General features: G+C 54.7%; 1 protein-coding gene across 20 annotated transcripts in view; it reads right to left on the bottom strand.

Annotated features, from left to right (window-relative positions):
- LIMCH1 (LIM and calponin homology domains 1) overlaps positions 1 to 21,740 on the bottom strand; it is a 296,259-nt gene that overhangs the window by 54,397 nt on the left and 220,122 nt on the right. For 9 of the 20 annotated variants that reach the window (XM_035714024.2, XM_025450636.3, XM_049092857.1 and 6 more), the window contains 2 exons: positions 20,520 to 20,772; positions 2,886 to 2,921 (listed from right to left, as the gene is read on the bottom strand). In XM_035714024.2, the coding sequence (XP_035569917.2) occupies positions 2,886 to 2,921; positions 20,520 to 20,772 (289 nt within the window). Of the gene's footprint in view, positions 1 to 2,885; positions 2,922 to 11,588; positions 11,892 to 19,406; positions 19,674 to 20,519; positions 20,773 to 21,740 lie in introns of all 20 variants that reach the window. The other 11 variants (XM_035713987.2, XM_035713995.2, XM_035714006.2 and 8 more) reach the window with 2 other exon arrangements.

Below are 21,740 nucleotides of genomic sequence, written 5' to 3'. Positions count from 1 at the left end.
TTCTGTCTACACATTGGATTATTTAAGTCTGACCTAAGAGAGCCAGCACAGGAGACTGTGCTTGTAACCGGTCTTCCCCAAGAGCATTCTGATACCTTGACTGCATAGACTGCATGGAAGGACTTTTACCTGCGGCTTCTATGGCACAGATGGGACAAGCCAGCACGTGAAGCCGCCTCTGCACGCTCCGTAGGTAGTGCTGCCCACGGCCGCCAAGCCTTCCAGAAGGATAAAGCGCAGCCCTCCAAGGGGCAAGGGGCTGCGGCTTTTCATTTATTTTTTACTATTTATTAATGTCGTTTAAGAAGGTTTGGGGAGTTTGCGGAGGTAGGTAGAAAAGTCTAACCTTGTTGGTTTTTGGTTTTTTTTTTTTCAACATCGTGCATGAAAACTCACTTAAGTAGGCTTTCTGGAGGGAGACTGACATTCATCACATTCCTGGAGCTGGGTCTCCCTCTGGAACCCCAGGGAAAAAATGGTCTTGTCCAAGATTTGGGATTTGGTTTGGTCACTCGGAAGAGGACAGGAGCAAGGCCCTGGGAAGTGCACTCTTCTGCCCTGGGTTCCTGTCTCCGCCCCACCGTGAAGTTGTAACCGCAGCCCAAGTGTGGGCGGAATAAAAAGAGAAAATCTCGTTTGCCCTCCCAGATACCAGGAAGGACTATTTTCCCTGATAGGGGTTTTTCTGTTTTGTTCTGGGTTAAGAAATACCAGCAAACTGGCCAAAAAAAAAAAAAAAAAAGGAACTAAGCAAGTGGAGAATTGATAATACTAGCTAGAACATGGGCCGAGTCACCATCAGGGAAAATCAGAGGTGGGACTCAGCCTCCAGCGCGAAGGGGCACGTGTCTGGGGGCAGGTGGCGGCCGTGGAGGAGCCCAGGTTGCAGGATGTTGATGTGACTTGCATGGAGCATCTGCTCTGAGCCTGTGCCACGTGCTGCTGGGACAGGGTCCCCGGGGCGGGGGGGGGGGGCGCACAGGCTCGAGGGGTGTGCACCTGAAGGGCAGGACAAGGGGGCGAAACTAGATGCACGGGCACGCCCAGGAGGTGGAAACCTCTGCCCCCCACCCCCACCCCCACCCCGACCTGCGTTTTCCTTAAAGGGCACATCTTTGTTCGACTGGGGCTGTCCTGAGAACATGCCGCTCCTGAGTAGAGAGCCCGGCCAGTCGTGGCCCCCGAAAGGTCTCCGAAGCTGGAGAGAGTGGGGAATGAACTGGGCCACTAACGCTTCTACTTGAGAAACAATCTCCCGACACGACCTTGCACTCTGCACCCCTCGCGGTTTCGGGGAGACGTGTCCGCTCCCGAGAGGCACCCGCGGGCCCCTGGACACTCCAGGTAAGACCCCTGGACGGAAGCTCCGTTTCCTCTTGGCTGCGAGGCTGCTTTTTGTGAATTTGGAGCAGAGCGGGGAGACCCCCCGGCACCGCCTTAAGGAAAAACAAAACCCACAGACGTTTCCTGTGGGTGAGGTCTCGCGTTTAGGCGCAGCAAGACTCGGCCGCGGCCTCCTACCCCCAGCTCCCGGGATTTGCACCTCCATCGGGCTCTGCACTGGCGGACAGCAAGTCCAGCCCACCAGTGTGTTGGTGGCCGGCCTGTTCTGCCCGTGTCCCTCCCAGGGGGGCTCTGTTGCCACCACAGACCCTGCAAGCGAGAAGCAGGGCTCAACCCCGCAGACGCCTCGGCATCACACAGCCCGTCCAGCTCGGGGAGACCTCAGGGCTGTGACGTGACCGTCCTGCAAGCCAGGCCACCAGGCAGTCACTGGCCACACATGGGAACACGCCCTGGCACCTGAGGCGGACGCCTTAGCACGAGGAGCACGAAGCAAGCGGACACCTGAACGCCAATGGGGACGCGGTCCCGGGACAGCGAGCTGGGGGCCTAATCGCATTGCCGTGGGCGGCAGGCATTTCTGAGTCTTCACACCTTGACCCCTTGGTGCCGTCTGCATCTCAGGCCAGTGCTGCCGGTCGGACGGCCCGGGCCGCACCAGCACACACAGTGCTTCCCATGGGGTGGCCGGTGCGCCACTCCCTGGGAATTAGATATGAATTAAGTTTCTTAAAATACAAAAATTTACCCAGATCTGCGAAAACTAGGAATCTGCAAAGGGGACTTTTGCCTTAGAGGATTTCTGTTTCGGGATGCTCTGCAGATGGGCAACCCGTTTCTGAGACGGAGTCACTGCGGTCACGGGTGGGGAGGGCTGGCTTCTCACACTGAGATGTGAGGCAGAGGCAGGGAATGACCCTCCGAGAGCAGCAGAAGCTAAGGAGCCGGGAGCGGAAAGCCCACATCGTGTTGGACATCCTGACCCCTTGCTATGCCACAGAATTCGAACGCAACCCCAAGGGTCTGGTCTTGAGCATCCCACAGTTTACGTTACTCCAACCTGGGAGGAACTTGGGCTTCTGAAGCCATCATTAGTAGTTTAGGATTTATTTTCTTAGCTCAAAAAAAAAAAAAAAAAAAAAACAAACCCAAGGCCATGAGAATGACTTGCTTCATTGTTAAGGCCAAGTCCTCACATATCAAGAATTAAGTGCAAAATGCAGAACGATTCTGTGGTTCACAAGGGGCACCAACAGCCGGGCCCTACAAGCAGCCCCGCCATGCCACGCCCATGGAAAGCAAATGTTAGGGTTTAAGCAGCAGCTGTGCCTCAGAGTCATGCTTGGGGCACCCTCGCGCCCGCGTCCCCGCAGGAGCCTACGTCCTGCGCTCTGCTCCGAGCGCTGCCGGGGCCGCGTGAGGCAGGCCAGCTGCTCGCTTCGCTGCTGCCTCCACGGCATTTCCATTAGTGGGGAGTCCCGCGGGCATGCAGCTTGGGCCAGTTATTATTACCAGGTTCCTACAAACGCAAGGCAACTTACTCTGCGTCATCAGACACAGGAGTCCTCGGCCCGTATCTACAAGACCAAATACAAAATTAGAGGAGGGGGCGAGACAGACGGTCAGCTCCAGAACCGGGCCGGCAGCAGACATCACCCACGACGTGTCTGCGGCCAGGCCGTCGCTGCCCATCACACTGGAAGAGAAGCGTCGTTAGCTGCTGAGACCGAGAGCGGAGTCCCAACATTTCTAAGGAATGCAAAACGTGTATTAAAACACCGAGAAGAAGTGAAAATAGGCCCCCGTGCTGCCCACAAAAAAAAAAAAAAAAAAAAAATCTGCTCAGTCCAAACACAAGGCGGCTTAGGTGCGGCCCACGATGTGTGCAGGAGGCAGTGTCAGAGGAGGAAGGAGAAGAGAAGCTAAACCTGAATTACGGTCGGTCACAAACGGTTAAATTGCTTATGCCCTTACGTCGGCGGCGGGCGGGCGGCGGGCTCCAGGGGGGCCCGGCGTGGGGCGCACGCTCCCAACCCCGCCCTGCCGCACTCATGCGTTTGCACAAGTGCCATCAGGGAGCATTTCTGCAGTTTTCTGAAAGCAAACCAGAACTCCAACCAGAGCCCCAATCAGTGCCTTCCGCATGCATTTGACAAAAACCACAATTCCTAGAAAACTGGCAGGGCCCTAATCAAAACCAGACTTGGATAATATTCCATAACTTGAAAAACCGAAGTTTTGGAATCTTTTTTTTTTTTTCGATCTTTTACAGTCTGATTATTCAGAGCTACGAAGCTGTACCTTCTGTAGTACAGACACTTTACATTTTAAGGTATCTGATAAAGCCAAGAAAAAGGTTAAATTGGAAAAAAAAAAAGAGAGAGAAATGAGGGCACTGAAAAGACATATTTTAAAGCACGTTTTTTAAAAAGCCGCTTCCACAAAGGACTGTCTCCTGAGCTCCTGAGCCAAGGGAAATTTTAAAAGAAGGTTCTTACCTCCGCCCTCAGAGGCTGTTCATTTCTCACTCTGATGGTGGACAAAGACTTATTTGAGTAAAGGGCGAAAAAAAAAAGCTCTGCTTTCAGTTCCCAGCAAGTTGAATTTTGGGGTTTTCAGCAAAAATTACCTAGTCTCGTGTTCAGTTTCGTAACAGTTTATGGGGAAAAGAGTGATTTCTAAAGACATGTTCCTGCATCTTCGGGGAAAACACCCGGGAATGCTCGAATGCTCAGTGCACACCCACCCCCCCCCGCCCCCGTCTTACCTGCTCCCATCGTTCTAGAACACTGATTGGTCATTGTCCTCGTTCACAGTGAAGGCGACCGGACCAGGGCCAGACCCAAGGTCTCGGGGGGGGGGGGGAACGACCAGAGGGTTTGTGGGTCTCTCTCTCCCAGCGGCAAGGCCCGCCTCCTGTTTCTCCAGGGGGACAGTTCCAGGAGGGGCTAAAGTCTGAAAACCCTCGATTGTCTCGGGACCGTAGGACATAGGAGTGGACGACCTCCCCAGGTTAGGGGACAGCGCGTGAGCCCCCAACTCCCACGTCTGCCGGTTAATGGGCTGTTGCAATGGGAGTATTCAAATCCAGTTTTCTAGATTCTCCAGGGAAGAGAGCAGGGAGGTCATGCTGGTTAACCTACAGACGACCAACTAATAGCGCGTGTTTTTGCGTCTCTACCTGGGGATCTTTGTGAGTGTTTTATGGAGCTTTAAAGTGTACGCAGCAGGTGCACCCGCCACACACACTCCCCAGCGAAGCTGCACAGGCCACACACACGCGGGGGTTAGTGTCGACCGTGTCGTGCCGTGTGCACAGAACCATGCAGTACGCGTTCCTCTGGGTTCGGCTCCATTAGCACGTTTTTGTTGAGGAGACTGAGCTACACGTTGCGCGTAGGATGGATTCGAATCCCCACTGCTTCTACCCGAGAATCCTTTTTTTTTTTTTAAGATTTTATTTATTTATTCATGAGAATACACAGAGAGAGAGAGAGGGAGAGGCAGAGACACAGGCAGAGGGAGAAGCAGGCTCCATGCAGGGAGCCCGAGGTGGGACTCGATCCCGGGACTCCAGGAGCACACCCTGGGCTGAAGGCAGCGCTAAACCGCTGAGCCCCCCGGGCTGCCCGTACCCAAGAATCCTTAACGGCATTCGTGGAGGTCTCTGCCGACAGACGCGGGCTCACCGCAGCGCAAGCTCCAGGAGGGTGGGGGTGCCTCTCTGGGCTCCCTGAGGACGGAGTGGACGAGGCCCTCGGGAAGTTGGTGTCTGGCACTTAGGGACCAAAGAATAGTGCGGTCTTGGAGGATGCCCTCCATTCACCCCTTTGGGAGGCCTGGACTGACTTAGGGGACTTCCTCTCTGACTCACTCATGAGCTTCGAGAGGGCATCGCTGTGAGCGGAACGGCCTTGCGGTTAGGGAGCGGTGATTAGAGCTGGGGCTCCGGATGGCTTTCTCTCGGGTGTCCTATGGGAAGCCGGGGAACCACTGATAAAGGGACTTTTTAAGGAGCGCAAAGTGGGTGGGTCAGTAGGTACAAGATCGGGCAAAGCACAGTAGGTATGAGCATCCCAAAGAAGGAAGGATGGCAGAGAGGAAGGGAGGAAGGAAGGATGGAAGGGAGGACGGGAGGAAGGGAGGATGGAAGGGAGGGAGGGAGGATGGCAGGAAGGAGGAAGGGAGGGAGGGAGGAGAAAGAACGGCTCTGAGTAGAGGCCAGTGGTGAGGCCGGGACGTTTAGGAAGGTCAGGGCCCACTCTGCGCACCTCCTGACCCGTGCACCCCGGAGGCACCCGGGAATCGCTGCCCAGCAGCCTACACGCCAGCACCCTGGAGCTGGCGTCACGGGACGGGAGTGGCCGCCCATGCTCCCTGCCGTCCTGCCCTCAGCCCCAGCCCCCGAGCCCCAGCCCCGCTGCAGTCCAGCCATCACCCCTCAGCACGCACTCCGGGAAGGAGACGCAGGTCCCCGAGGCACTCACCTGCTCGGTGCCCCAGGAGCCATCCATCCCCATGGGGTAAAGAGGACCCTGTCCAAGCCGGAGGCGGGGAATGCATCAGCCCCTGCAGCCTCCAGGTCCCCTAGGTCCCCTGCTCAGGGGGGTGGGTGCTCATCCCCCCCCCCCCGCTGGGTCTTCTGTGGGAGGCGGTCATCACGAGCTGGGGGGTACCAGCCCCCACTTCCTCCCCGCCGAGTGCAGGCGAAGACCCGGCCTCTCAAAGGCCGTGTGGGGCCTGAGCAGGGGCAAGCGCAGCGAGTGCTGAGTAGGTCCCGGGCGGCCACCTCCCTCCGCTCCGCGCTGACTTGCTTTATGGGGTCGGGGACACAGGGCCCTGCTGGGTCTGGGCACCTGGGAGCTGCGTGCAGTGGCCCCTCGGTCCCTGAGCGGCCCAGACCAGCCGGGACCCGCGGAGACCCGCTCGCCCGTGTGAGGCACGGGCCCCGGGCAAGCCCTACGGGGCTCTGGAGGGTGAAGCTGGGCACCGAGGACGCCGGCTCCAGAGGCCCCGCTGGGGGCCCGTGTGGCTCAGGCAATGGCCACCTCAGAGCCAGAGCCGAGAGACAGGGCTGGACGTGGATTCTAAACCTTGGGTGTCACTTAAGGTCTTCGCTGCTCCCATCCCACCCTCTGTCCCGGTCCTTTCAGGTCCTCGGACAAGCGGAACTCTATCACTTCCTGTTTCACAGTGGATCCTGTAATTATGCAAAACACCCCGTAATTATGCAAAACACCCCATAATTATGCAAAAACCCCTTCATTCTGCTCAGATGTGTCGGGCAACCCTCCCAACAAAGACGCTGCTCCCCTACTAAACAGCGGAGGGGCTTCGGCATCTAGGACTTCAGCCACGAGCCCTTGATCCTGTCCCTACTCCTCCCTGCACATCGAGCCACGGCCCGACCCAAGCGGGCCTCCGGACAGCGCTGCCAGCTGTTCGCGGACGTTCAAACGAAGTGAAGGCGTCGACGGGCAAGTGGTCCACGTCCTCCCGGAGCCGAGAGCGTCCTGGGGTCAAAGTGGAAGCAGCAGGTGGGAGAGGAGCTCTGATCCCACCCCCCCCCCCGGGCTCCTCCTAAGCTCGCGCCTCCACGCTGCCCACAGGACAAGCCAGAAAAGCGTGCTTAGCGGGAAAACCCCAACTGCACCTTCTTTCCACACCTGCTTATACGCCAAGAAAGGAAGAAATAAAGATTCTGGGCAGGCGGGGCCGGTTCTTATCATTCCACATCGGCAAGAACTGCAGGCAGCGACATGGAGGCGCCATGGTCGTTCGCAAGGTGCCCGAGGACCCCCGGGGGCGAAGGCTCTGGAGAAGCTGCTGACGTCTTATCTGTCATCGGGGCCTTGGCAGGTTCCTGCGCAGCCCGGTGTCTTGCAAATGGAACTGGAGGGAACTGGTTCGCCTTGGATGCGACATGCGTGCCAGACGTCGGGTTGCCCCGCGCGGGTGGCCTGTCGTGTGTCGTGAGCCGTGCCGGTCCCCTTGGCTGCTCGGGTCACTGTCCCTCCAGGCGGCGCCGCCGTCCCCTCTGAGTGCTCTTCTGTCCCCTAACCTTGTGCTTGGAGGCCAGGAGACATAGACTAGGGCAGCTCACGGGTCTGCCGGTCAAGGCCGCCACGCGCCCCAGCTGTTATTGGTCGCACCGTCCCAGCCACCACCTGGATAGGGATGCCGGCATGCAGCGGGCGCTTCGCGGGGACGGGCCCCCTCTGGGCTTCACGGCGCCGAGAATGGGCCTTGGCTGCATGCAAAGGCCGGCCGCTTGGCCCGGGGAGCGCCACCCTGGCCACGGGGACTGCCATCAGGGCCCCGGGGTGCACACACTGCTCGAGCTGCGTCCCAGGGCCCGACAGCCGCAGCAGCGCAGGTGAGTGCTCCCAGTGGCCGCCGCCTCTGCTCCTCGGCACCCACCGGGTCCCTGTCAGCCTCTGAAACACCAGCTGGTGGCCCAGGATGACCCAGGCCCCCACCCGCTCGGTGGCGGCTCAGCCCAGGGGACTCTGGGTTCTCAGGAACCCCCAGCGAGGCCCCTTTTTCCATTAGTGACTTATTATACTTTTTTAAGTGTGTGTGGGGGAGACCTTCACTCTCGCCTTGTCCATGTCAACGTCCACGTGTGAGCTCCTGATGTCGGTCACGACTTTTTTCCTCCCTCCGTGGGAGCGGAGACAGGGAGGAGGTAGGTGAGCCTGACTTTTATCAGCATGTCCTTAGAGGAAACACGAGGGGATCCTCAGAACCTTCCATCGAGTTCCTTCAATGTCTCAGACCCATAAAATCGCGCTTGATGGAGCTGAGGGAGAAAGGGTCGCTCTACGAGATTGCAGGCGATCCCGAACGGCGACTCGGGCGACGCCTGCCACAACCCTCGTGCCGCTGACGCGGAGCCGCCGCAGATCGCAACCAGCAGCAGGACGCGGAGGTGGGACTGGGCGCCCGGAGCCGGGCCGCCTCCACGGGTGCAGTGCGAGCTCTGTTGCGAGCCTGAAGCGCAGGGACCTGTGTCGCGGGCTGCACGTGGTCGCCGGGATCACCGCCGCGGCCGGTTTCTGCCTCGGTTCCTGGTGGAGGCTCGGGGGCGCAGGCGAGTGCAGATTAGCGGGAGCTTTTATTTATTTTTATTTCCTTGAATTCGAGCTATGAGACCTGTGTCTACGGCTCCCGCAGAACTGCTTTTCCATCCACCGAGCCAACGAGGAAACGGTCCGTGTCTTGCCGGGTGAGCAGGGCCTTGGGTGGCCACGGCCTTTGGACACGATGCCGTGGAGGCGGCGGGGCAGCCACATGATCCAAGTGTAAGTTCCTCCGGTTAAACAAGCCGCCAAGTGCCCCTCGGGCAGTCGGTTCAGGGAAGGAGGACGCTTTCCATCCAGCGGCTCCTAACTCAGCTCATGCCTGATATACCCCGGGTCTTGACCCCGTGTCTTGACAGGTGTGTTTTCCTCTGGCCTTGCGAGTACACAGAGGTACAGGGTCGGCGTTTGATTCCGCTGACGTGCAAAGATGCCACGGCCTGGGGAGAACCAGGGGCAAAGGCCACACACCCTGAGCCTCTCCACGTGTCTGAGTCGGCTTCCGTGATGCGGGTGGCGGGCCGGCCCCGAGTGTCCGCTGGGTGAAGACCGGGTCCGTCCTTGCACCCCTTCTGCAGGCGGCTGTCCCGAGTGCGAGCAGCCCTGGCGTCCGTCGGTTTTATCCAGGCCCCCACATCATTGGGACAAAAGCGGGTTCGAGGGAGGGGGGCAGACAGACAGACAGAGCGTCAAGCGAGGAATTCCAGGGGTCAAGGACAGGATAGCAGCACCTTTCCCTTTCTCAAAAAAAAAAAAAAATAAATAAAAAAAAAAAATAGGGAACCGCCTTTCGCCTGAGCTACCCTTCTGAGCCTGTCACGGGACAGGGTTTTTGCACCCGAGGGCGCTCTCTGCTTTGAGGAAGGGAAGCCGGGGCTTGGCTGGAAGACCATTAGGAATGGTAATGAGATTTCGGGTTGTGGTAACGAAGCCCGATTCCCACACTATTCAAGTTACGATAATGAATTCGGTCTCCTGATGGAATCCCCGAGCCCGCCCGGAATGTCTTTTACTGCAGCAGTAAAATGTCAGGAACGAGCCCTGCACGATCCAAATTCTAGGATTACTTTGGAGCCGGCTGGCACGCGGCTCACATGCTAAATCTCTCAGCCACAAACTCTCGCGACTGCTGGAGAGGACACGTAGGTCGGGTCCAGGACAGAAGGGCTCGACCTTCCTGGTCCGTCTCTGCCTCCTGATGGCACCGGCTAAGTTCGGGGAACGTCGACTTGAAAACCAAACAGACCCGTATCCCCTTTACCTAGGTCTACAGAGCCAACACCCGTTTGTTTCTTTCTTCTTTTTTTTTTTATAATAAATTTATTTTTTATTGGTGTTCAATTTGCCAACATGCAGAATAACACCCAGTGCTTGCCCGTTTGTTCTTGTGTTAATAATTCGTCCCCTTTGCTGATGCTAAAATGATGTCTTTTTTTTATTTTTTAATTTTTTCTAAAATGATGTTCTCAACTGTTCTGCTAAGACGTGGACGTTAGACGGCTTCATGCTGCCAGGTGCCGTTTGCACCAAAGCTGTGGCGTCCATGTGCATAAACATCCATAGCATTAAAAGCCAGATTCTAGCCAAGCATGCTTCCTAGGAGAGAAAATCTCAATAATCTACATAATAGGGCGATTTGGTTTTTTTAAAAAAGAGGCATCACCATCACCCAAGCCAGAATACCAAGCGGCATTCTCTTGTTACCTGGATGATGTGCTGCGTTTGCAGAGCCTAGACACGCAGCAGGGCTACAGAATTTTCTCTTTACCTTTAGTTTGGGAAAGGGGAGGAAGGAAGGGTGGAGGCGAGAGCCACCGGGGCCTTCTCTTCTTTCATCCATTCTCTGATGCTCTCCAGAGAGGTCACGGGCCATCCCAGGCCCAGAGCCTGGGGTCAGGTGACAACACACAAACGAGGCTGGAAACAGCAGGAATTAAAATTGCATGCAGGAGAAAGGGGAAAAAGGAGACACAAAAGCTCCTCCTTCTCCTGACTCAAGTTGCGGGTCCTCATCAACATGCCGCGATGTTAGTCCATGTTGTCCGGAAGTCTCTGTTTCACATGCACCAACGGATCCCCTGCAAAATGCGTGGTTACAAGGCATGCCGACAGGAGCAGCACGGGTGAGAGGCTCCCGAAGCTCTAGTGCGCCCCATGAAAGACATCATGCTGGCTTCTGTGTGCTAATCCCTGCTCCGCTTCGGGGGAGCTTCCAGGTATTTAGTACCTGTCACGTCCCAGAACCACCACCACCACCACCACCACCACGGACGGACTACTCCCCTGGGCTCAGCGACCCCACCCAAAGAACCATCCAGATCGTGTAAAACACAGTCAAGATGCTTATACTCTTCATTCAACAGAATCCACAGACCTCTTAAAATGATGGGCAAAGAGCTGGCAAATTGGGACGATGTAAATCGCGGATTTTGGTACAAGGAAAAAAATACAAGAATGATCAACTCTGTACGATGAAATTTAGCCTTAAATAAAACCATGCATCGCCTAGGATTTAAAAAAAAAAAATCGCTGGCCAAAACCCATCCCATGACCATTTTCCTTTGTCAAACTAAGAGGGTGGGAAAAACACTGGGAGAAGGAAACTCAACTCAGAAAGTTTCCGTAACAGGCAAATAGGAAAATCGAGGTGTATTGTATTTTTGAGAAGGTTGTTTTGTTCCATTTCTGGCTTGCTGCCCACCGTGGAGCCCAGTGTGGCCTTGAACTCACGACCCTGAGATCATGACCTGAACTGAGATCAAGAGTCTGGTGCTCAACCGACTGAGCAGCCCAGGCACTCTGGATTTGTTTTTTTTGTTGTTGTTTTGTTTTGTTTTAAATGAGAGGTTATCTATCCATCATTAAACGCCAAAGCGATTTTGCTGGTACGTGGGAAGAAAGAGCAAGCCTCACTCTCCCCGCCTTGCAATATCTAAAAGGCGCCGATAAGAGAGAAGAGGCTACAGCCAAGGAACAAGTGTTTTCTGCTTCCTCTGAATGGACGGGGGCACTGGATATCTGGATAAACCACCACGACCAACTACCTGTAACTGGGGCAGGAAAGAAAGGAAGCGGGGCTAAGACCCGAGACCCCTCTCTTCGCGATGCTCCCCCCTCCCTCCCTTGCACACACACACACACACACACACACACAGTGCACACCTTTTATCTTCTAGCCTGTTCTTTTCTGAAATTCCCTTCGAGTGCTCTTCTCTGCCGTCTGATTTTCCCGCCTCTCTCTTCTGGTACGGCCCGTAGAGGAGTTGATTCAACGGCACCCTTGGCTTGGTCTGGTTCATCCTCGCTCTCCTCACAGCAAAATCATCTTTCTCAGGGTCGGGCCGTCGACGCGCGACGTTGTCTCCTGACTCTGAATCTTTGCCTCGCGGGTGGGTCGGGGAAGGGTTATCTTTGCGAAGGATGGTGTCCTGAACGGCTTCCTCCCCGCTACTGGACGGCTTGTGACTGGTAGAGCAGAGTTAAATACAACTCCCCGTGTGATCAGACCCAATGTTTATTTTTAAGCCCCCATCTCCGGACACACAACGGTGCTGTTAGTGAAAAGTCTTCTCAGTATCGTTAGTTTGGATGACATCTGCTCACTCTTTCAGGCCGGAGTTGTAGCACAGTCGGGGTGAGTCTTAAAACCTTGAGTTTAGCCAGGCATTAGCAATGCTCTAAATCCATTTAACAGACAGAGCCCCATCAGCATCAGCAATGCAAGGTCCTAAATGGCTCTGAGAGGGACTATCTAAAGCCATCTCATTGGGAAGAACTGAAAGCTTTTTTTTTTTGTTGTTGTTGTTGTTTTTTTTTTGTTAGCACATTAGCAATGCACCCAATGGGGACTCAATGTGGTTTTGAGCGACAGGGCAACAACTGGAGCCACCAAGGAACTGACATGGGGAGAAGCTAATGCTTGCAGCCATGTGACAGCCAGCCTCGACCACGGGCCAGATTGCAAAGTGTGAGGAGGGTCTTTCGGCAGAGCCAAGCTAACATGAAACATTTGGAAGCATTTAGGACCATTCACAGGATGGACCCGAAGCGTAAATGCCTCCCTTGCCCTGCACCCTCCCAAGAGCGGCTCTGTCTTCAATCTTCCACGACTGGCCACCCCTCAGCTCTTTTTCGTTGTATGCTAAATGTCAACTAAATCGTGGTGAACCATCTTGCCAAAAATGGCTAAAAACCGATCGCTTGGCACCATTTCCATTTTCAAAGAGATAACTGAAGACCTCAAACCTTAAATTCCTGAACGTAGTTTAACGGTGGACTATCAGGACTTTTCACTGAGTTTTGTTTTTGTCTTCGTTGGAGGCATGTGGGTTCGGAATAGGGGCAAGTGTGTCCATCTGGTGTGAACACAAACTCCCTTCCCCCTACTCCTAAGATCAGCCTTGCTTCTAAGTAATTATTATTCTAGCAATAAGAAAATGTGAAGATCTTTAAAGTCATTTATCTTTTCATTTCATAAAGATAAGTGAAGGAAAGATCTGGACTTGTAAAGCCTACCTACTTTGTTTCCACTTTTTAAGAGAGAATGAAGAGTAAATCCTTCATCCTCAAAGGACAACTCATCTCAGAAATGAAGAAGGAGGAATTAGCCAAGCTGGGAGGAAAATGAGCAATGAGACCGTGTACCTGGTCAACCAGGTGGCCCGTGCGCTCTTGCTCCATACGGCTCCCGAGGGGGACGCATCTGATGGCTACAGCAGGCCCTCGCTTCATCTGACTTTTAGAAAATCAAATCTTCACTCATCAGACCCAGAAAATTCCTTTTCCTTACTGCTGACATTTCCTTTTCTTTTAAATATTTTACTGATTTATTTAAGAGAGAGAGAAAAAGTGAGAGAGAGAGAGCACAAGCGTGGTGAGGGGCAGAGAGAGAAACAGACGCCCCGTTGAGCAGGGAGCCGGATGTGGAGCTCGATCCCAGGACCCCACGATGACCTGAGCCAAAGGTAGACGCTTCGCCGACTGAGCCACCTGGGCGCCCCAACTGACATGGTTCTCAATAAAAATTTAAAGCACAGAGTTTGCAAGTGGTCGGCAGTGCTTTGCTTCCTGAATAAATTTCTTAAAATATGAGACCCTGCCCCTGGAGCTGTATGCCTGAGTCTCCGTGTCCTGCCTGGCCACCCCCGGACGGCGCTCCTGCTCCTCCCCGCCTCCTTGGCCAGTGCGCCTGGCAAGTACCGCCCGGCGTGGGTTGACTACGGTCACGAAGAATGGCCAAAGGAAATCACGGGCCATTGACTCAATCTCCTCAAAAAGGCACTACTTGAAAAGCACAACGTTGATGACAGAGGAAGCGGCCAACAGCCACTGAGCACACACTCTGGGATAGAAGACCGCCTACGCATTAGTCCCCTAACCCTGCGATGTCTGTGTTATCAGCGTTGCCATTTCAAGAGGGGAAAGTAGGTTCTAGCTTAAGAAATCTGCCCAAGGTCAAAGCACCAGCGCTTACATTAAAATCCAAACCCAGGCAGCCTGGCTCCAGGGGCTCTGTTGTGGCCACTGCACTGCACGTGCAACACGAGACCGGCCGGGAGCAGTGCTGAGAGCAGGACATGATGTAAAAATAGGGCATTATCCCCGCTACGGACACAGGAGAAAGAGAAGGATTCTGGTTACTAACTCAAGGGACCCCGAGGGTGGCGCTTGGATTAGAGCCGTGACTGGCGTTGCTGATGACGGACCGCAGGGTTCTGCTGGGATGAAGGAGCAGAAGCTAAGGGATCCCACCTCACAGTGCTCGCGGGGCACCGCACGCTCAAGTGTTTTCAAGCTCATTTTCTCATCTCAGCTGATCAGACTCTACGTTTGGGGGCGGGGGAGCGGGCCCCTAACTGGAACCTCTTAAGGTTCAAAGGCAGCACACTTTTCATTCTTTGACCGGGGATCACCGGTTCTGATCTCCCCCCAACTCAGGCAGAAATCTTTAGAGCAAAACGTATGTGTTTATGCAAATGCCCCCGCCAACCCGCGCGGCCAACTTGAGCAGGGGAATCTGGTGTTCCCTCTATCACAGGAGCCCAGGCCAGCCTGCCAGCTCCCTGGGGTGTTTCTTTTTAGGCTAAACGCCCAGTGTGGCAGGACGTGCCTCAAGGGACCTCAATTTAGCTGTGTGGACTTACAACACAAAACGACGGTGAAGAAAGCTCCCTGTGTCGTTGGCCGCCGAAAGCCACTCCCTGCCCCCTTGAAAAACAACAGACACAATGACTGATTTTCCGCTACTACTTGCTTGAATCCTGTAAATTCAGGGTTTGAAGGCAGACTCAGAGAAAGAGGAGAAAAATAAAATAAAAACACAAAATCCGGGCGGTACCTCTGGCCACGCGGGAACCCCTGATGCATAAGCGGTAGATGCCTCGTGACTAGCTTTTAAGTGACTCTTTGTATCGGGCTTTTCTTTCTCCCTTGAAAGAGCAGAAGGCCGGTCTGCCTAAAGCCTCAGCCGTCCCTCCTCGGGTTTTGATCCTCACGGCACCCCAAGCAGCCTGTGCATCTCAGATTCATGAAAACTCTGGGAGATGGGGCGGCGGGGGAGGGGAGGTGGCGGTTATCGCGTCTACTTTCTGGAGGAGAACCCTGAGGCTTCGAGCTCCAGTTATCCGAATTTAGGGCAATGAAGTGACTTGCAGGGGCAGGCTCGGGGCATCTGGCTCCATGTTCACGGGGGAGCCTGGACTCTTTATTTTTTCCAGTCGTTCGGAGAGGAGTCACTTTGGGAAGAAGGGGCGGCTCTGCTTCACCCGTGACACGAGGAACCCTAGCCCTGTCCCCAGCCTGGCAACCCTGTCCAGTCTCACCGGCAGCAGGAAAAGCTGCCTCTGCAGGATAGACCGTGGGCTCGAGGCAGGTGAGGGGAAGAAAGCGCTCCTGCCTCCACGTTAGAGATTTCAGACTGACCGAGAGAGTGATTGAACTAAGGAGGAGCTGGCATTTGCTTTCTCCCCTTTCCACTTGGTGACACACAAGCAACCAGCTCAGACTGGCAGCCGGTTTGTTCTATTGAAAGAGACCGGGCTCTCCAGAAGGGCCCGTGAGGCCCCCAGGGAACGTCGGGGGCAACGCCAGAAACCTCCGCGCTCACCCTGGTCCACCCCGGACTCTCGTCCAGCGTCCCAGAGGCCCCTGCAAGCTCCCTGTGCGCCTGCCCCGCTCCCCCAGGACCTGCTCAGCCACAGCCACTGCCACAGGCTCCACTGAGCAGAGGGGGCTGGCACTTAGCTGCATCCACTCTTCCTCTAAAGATCTCAAAAATGCCTATTGTTCTTCGGAGAGATTTTTTTTTTTTTTTTTTTTTTGCCCTCTGTAATTAATTACTGTGTGGTTGAGAAGATCCACAGACCAGCAGAAATGACTGAGTGCTGGAACATATGAAAACAATTAGAAGAGAAGTGCAATCACGTGAAACCTATAATTCAGCTTTAAAAACAAAACAAAACAAAACAAAAAAACCCCCAAAAGACACATCAGTTCTCCAATAGGAAACAGCAGGTAAGGGAGCTCAAATCTCCCTGGCATTTTAATTCGGGGGAAGTGAATGTTGGTTCCTATTTTATCCTCTTAAAAACAGAAATCTTGGCTTTTGTGGCACAGTCTCATGTTTGGGGGTAATTAAGCTGACTTAATCACAAACTAAAATAGAAGAGAAAGTAGTTAGTATACTTCTTATTTCGGTGGTGACTCTAAAACACACTAAACTCCACACCTTCATTACGAAGTCCTACTTTCTCTCCCTCGATGCTAAGATACCTCCTAATAGATGGTTAGGCAGGAAGCCCGGGGCTTCTGGGCTTCTAATCTCCTATGAAAACAGAATACAGCGCACTCTTGCTCCTTTTCATGCCATATTAGAAAGGCTACAGGAGGTGTCTGAGAATACTGGGGGAAAACGCAGGACAATAGTACAGAAATAAAGCCTTGGTGTTTGTGCACCTCCATCCCTTGCCCGGGACTTTATGTCATGACCCATATCTACAGACACAGACTTTCCCAGCTACGAAATGGACCATGGAGCAGATGTGGGGCCTCTTGCTGGGTTCAGGAATATGGCAGCCAGAAGCCATCCGGATGGCAAGGATGGGAAGTGGAGGTTCAATGTGTTACATATTTCCTATTCTGATTTTCCAGATCCCAAGACGCCTTTTCATCTTTATGTGTTTCATTCCCGTTAAGCTACTTTCTGCCACATTAAAAGCAAGATTCCAAATGTGGATAAACTTAGCGTGACTCTCAATTCCAGTGAAGCCTGCGGAATGTGAGTGACAGGGACGCAGGCAGGCCAGGGACGCGGTATGTGTACGACCTTTACGGGAGAGCTCGTGGCTGAACAATCTGCCGACAGAATTCCGGGCGTTTGGAGCAGCTGCATCACACCGCTGTTGGGGACATTCTCTGGGAATATGAATCGTTTTCCTGAACCCAGTTTTAAATGCCGAGTCGGAAGATCTCAGGTGAGATGATATTTACAGACCTGGGGATCTCGGCCTCATGCCGCTAACTTGGATGGAATATGTGAACAACTGAGCCAGGTAACGGGAAACGTGGACGGCACCAAGGACGACCACATAAGTAATATTCATCCGTCAGAGTTACATATGTAAACAAACCAAGATTCTGGGTTCATGCACAGAATGGGAGCCACCATAAAAGATTTCAATACGTCATCACGAAATAAACCTCACGGTCACTGACACAGGTCACCCAGGGAATTCCCAGCCTCGTCAAATCTCTTCTTTTTTCTCCATCACCATGGCTCCTGGGTGTGCTGACTTAGATTCGTGAAGCTCCGCACTCATCTCTTATTGCCCTTTTGGATACTCTAAAGATGACAGAGAGAGTCCTTGAAAAACTAAAAATGGAGCTACCACCTGACCTGGCAATCCCACTTCTGGTTATTCATCCCAAAGAATCGAAATCAGGACCTGTAAGAGCTGCTAGGGCTCCCGTGTTCACTGCCATACTAGTCCCAGTGGCCCAGATTGTGGCAATGACGTAAGTGTCCACTGATGGATGAATGGAAGAAAATGTGATATTTACGTTTAGTGGAGTATCGCTCAGTTTTTAAATAGAAGAAAGTTCTCCACTATGTGACACTATGGATGAACCTTGAGGCTATCAGGCTGAAACAGGCCAGTCACAGAAGGAAAAATGCTGCACGATTCCTCTGAAATGTCAGATCTAGGAGTCAAATACTTAGTCAAATACTTTAGTCAAATACTTATTTCACCACCGAAACGGGGAGTTGCTGATCAATGGGCATAAAGCGCCCCTTAGGAAGGACGAACGAATTCTAGAGCTCAACACGCGACACTACCTACAGTCAACGACGCTGTATCGGACAATTAAAGATTTGTTCAGAAAAAAGAAAAATAAGGATTTGTTCAGAAGGGAGATCTCATGCTCAGTGTTCTAATAAAATGAATATTTTTTTAAATGGGGAGAAAGTGGCCAAGGATTATGGAAGAAGAAACTCGAACAGCCAATGCAAATTACCCTCAACCAGACTGGTGATTATAGAAGAATCCATTTTTTAAAGATTTTAGCCAAGCAGAGTAGTAATTTTTGAAAGTGATAATAAAACGGGGGGAAAAATATCACGGTGTCTTCGGGAAATTTTGCCTTAAAGACTTCCCAGATGTCATAAAAATGAAGGTATGTGTGTCAAGGATATTCTTGGTGACTTCACAGTCTTACCTGTGTTACCTACTACTCCCCCTGGGCCTGAAAGCCAATACCTGGTTAGGGGACATTACTCATCTTTGTATTCTCAGCAAGTAATGTAAAATGGTGTTGAAAAAATATGTCTCCAATGAGGTCTTTCCACCAAAATTTATAGAATATCTGGATTTGATTTTTTTTTTTTTTTTATGATTCTACAACATCACTCTTATTTCAGAAATCCAGAGAGCTGCTTGTAATGCACTTTTATGGTAGAGTCTTCTAGAAGCAAGTGTGTGTTTAGGACACACTTAAGTGAGATACCACACACGGGGTGGTATTTTCTCCTCTCAAATCAATACAAAGGTGCTCCACGATTAAGTCCATATAGGTTCAGGGCTGGAACTTCCAGTTTAAGAACCAGACCGTGCAGCACTAACCACATTTGGAGTCGTATGGAAAAATGGCAAATGTTCTGTTCAACCACAGATGCAGTTCTGTGGTTGGAACATTAGGATCTGGCCTCCAGGCGGGCGGTCACCAGCGCTCGGGCTGGCGAGTCGCCGACTGTCACCAGCCCTCAGTTTACCCTTCCTGAAAATGGGTATGTCACCCACCGCTTCCAGTTAAATGGAAATTCAACCGTCAAACTGTGTGTTAGGGATTTTAACGTGTCAAGGTTTGGTGTCGTGACGGTTTGTTGGGATCTCTGCGGCTGTTATAGGGGGGAAATGAAGTAGCTTCTCCAAGCGCTGCCCCCGACTGTGGAGCTGGGGCTGCCCACGGCTCCCCTCGCCCCGTCCCGCGGAGTCAGGCTGGTGCCATTGGTACAACCAAGGAAGGCATCGCGCCCTCTTTTGTTTTGGAATCAGCGTGCCTCGGGAGGGCAGGCCGACGGGCGCCTCCTTACCACTCCTGCGGGACGAAGAGGGGGTGGGTCGGCGGGGGCCAGCCATGCTTTCTAAAAAGGGAGCCCCCCATTTCCAAGGAACTCGTCTCCGGTGAGCGCAGACAGGGTTAAGAGCCATTTAGGAGCCGTGGGGCGACCAACACACGGCGGGCTATCGGGAAACAACATTCTCGCGTGGGGGATCCACAGCCCCCCCGACCAGGACGAGTCTAATGAAGCAGCAAGAAGCTCGCTGTTCGCCTCCATTTAGAACAACCAGGTTCTTGACGGAGCCATGCCCAGGGCCAGGACTCACAGCCCCTTCGGGGTGCAGGGGCGCAGCACTGCAAAGGGCAAAGCGGGCAGTGGAAGCAGGGCGGCCCCCCCGTGCCGCAGGCCGCCCTCGGCCTAACCTGGCAAAGCGCCGCGCCGCCGGCCTCACTCTGATCCCAGCTTGCTCCAGCCGTCGGCGCTTCTGGACTTCGACGGCATCTCTGTCTTCGGACTGGGGAGCTGGTGCCGCCGTGGGCCCCCCCGGAGGAGGCTGCTCCATCCCGCGGCCGGCGGGCCGTCCTGAGCCCCTGCCACAAGGCTTCCCACCGGGCTGCACTTGGCCGGCGGGGTCCTCGTCACAAGGAGACCCCACTTCACTTCCCTCTTCCTCTATCGTTTCAGGATAGCTATGTGAGTGGACAACATGGTTTACCAAACTAACAGTCCGGGGGGCGGGGGGGCAGCCACGTGTCACCTCGTGGCCACTCTCATCTTACTTTTCACTTAAAAAAAAAAAAGTCATGACGTGCGATACGGTCCTGGCAACGTGAAGAAAGGTGAACGTGGCCATTAGCTACAGGGCAGCGTCATCCCAACGCCAAGAGCTATTTCACGGGGGCTAGTGAGAGGCGAAGGGCCTTTTCTGCTGGGAAGGTGGAAGTCATGTCTTGCTCAACAATCAAGACTTTTAACAGCGTGTTTGTTCGATGAAAGTCACGGACAGTAAAGGCGGACCGTGGGAAATAAGGGTGCAAGGGTCAGGATGGTTCTGCTCAAAGGACCGGACTGGCCCAGGAGTCCCTTGAAGGCGGGGGCTTGTCTTATTTCCCACTGGGTCCCTGGGGCCTGAAGGGGCCTGTAAATACCTGCTGAGTAAGTGGATGCACACTACGAGGACCTAACCGGGTGCCAGGGAGATGCCCGCCGACGTCCCAGTGCGCCCCCTGGCCTCGGTGCGCCCCACGCGGGGGTCGGGGACACATCCCGTGCACCCTCACACCCCCGAGCTCGCATCCAGGTGAGCACGTCTCTAGGCCCAGGAAAACTCTTCTTGCACCAAGGCAAGGCTCTGTGCACCCAACTGATGGGAGGGGGAGGCAGGCAGCCTCCGCAAAGGAACTGGGCGGCCGCTGTGCCCCCAGCGACCTGGCAGCAGACCCAGTCTCCACCATCCACAGGCTCGGCAGGGACCCGCAGACGGGATGCCCGTCCCCCCACACTGCACCCTCCGCCAGGGCCCCCCCGGGCCTCACCTGCAGGGCCGGTCCCCGCCCAGGGGCGAGGTGGCGGTGCTCCAGCTCTTCCGGTACTCCTCCCGCTCAGCCTTCCTCCTCCTCAGAGGCGCCGGCACGTAGGCCGTCTGGTTGCTTTTGTTCGGGAGGTACTGGTTGAACGGCACCGCCGACTTGGGCTCGCCGTGGGACGTCCGCCTCGCAGACATGTCATCCTTCTTCACGTCCGGCAGCTTGCGGTGCGGCAGGTCAGACTCAGAGTCGCTTCCCCTCCCTGGAGAGGAGACATGGGCGCTGAACCGGTGCGCGGGGCCGGCCCGGGGCTCTGGGGATCCCCCACCCTGGACCGTCCACTGACCAAACGCCAAGCATCCGTCCAGCAGAGCTACGCTGGGGCAAGCTCTGAACTCAGATCAGGGGGAGAAAGTCAAAGTAGGGGCGCAGAGGTGAGCCCGGCTGCGCGGGAGGCCCCAGGGCCTCATGTCCGTGGGACAAGCGGAGCCAGATTACGGAAGCCCGGGGGGCGTCGGCCATCAGCAAGGGGGAAACACGGAGGACAAGAGCGGTGCTCACACGGGTGGCCGAATCCCGCGAGGCCCAGGGCTGCCTCCCAGGAGGCGCTGTGAGGTGTGATGCACGCGTACCCCCGAGCCGGAGCCCTGCCTGTGGCCTTCACTGTAGCCCCCCTTTCCTCCTGCGGACCCCGGGGCCCCATCCACCCTGCCCTGCAGATGCGTGACCCCGCTGACCTCACGCTTGGAGGACAGGGGTTTGCAGGGTTCAGCTGGCGTCTCTGCACCCGGCGGGCAGCCTCAGATCATCTGACGGGCACACGAATCGGTTCTGGATTAGACAGCGCTGTGGGCGACGCAAAGGAATTCAGTGGTGCCCAGTGAGGGGGGGCTCGGGCGGAAACCCTTCAGCACAGCGAGCATCAGGAAGAGGGGACTCCTGTACACTTGGGAGGAGCGCCCGCGACGGAGTCAAGAGAAGGGGCAGCCGAGGCAGAGGACAGCGGACAGGGCTTTAGGACTGATCCACCTCGCTTTGAGCTCGGCCACTCACTAGCTTTGCAGTCGTTAGGTCATGCCTCAGTTTCCCCAATCTGCAAAGGGAGGATAAGGATGCCACCTGGTTGGCGGGGCTTCTGGGAGGACCGGGTCCGTGTGAGCGGCTGGCACGGTGAGCGCTCGGCAAGCGCGGGCCACTCTCTGTCGCCATCCTGGGTGGTCCTGGCGTTCA

Source organism: Canis lupus, chromosome 13 (genome assembly GCF_003254725.2).
Source record: "Canis lupus dingo isolate Sandy chromosome 13, ASM325472v2, whole genome shotgun sequence".
NCBI classification, from domain to species: Eukaryota; Metazoa; Chordata; class Mammalia; order Carnivora; family Canidae; genus Canis; species Canis lupus.
The sequence above is the reverse complement of the archived record's forward strand: the minus strand, read 5'-3'. Positions and strand labels throughout refer to the sequence as shown.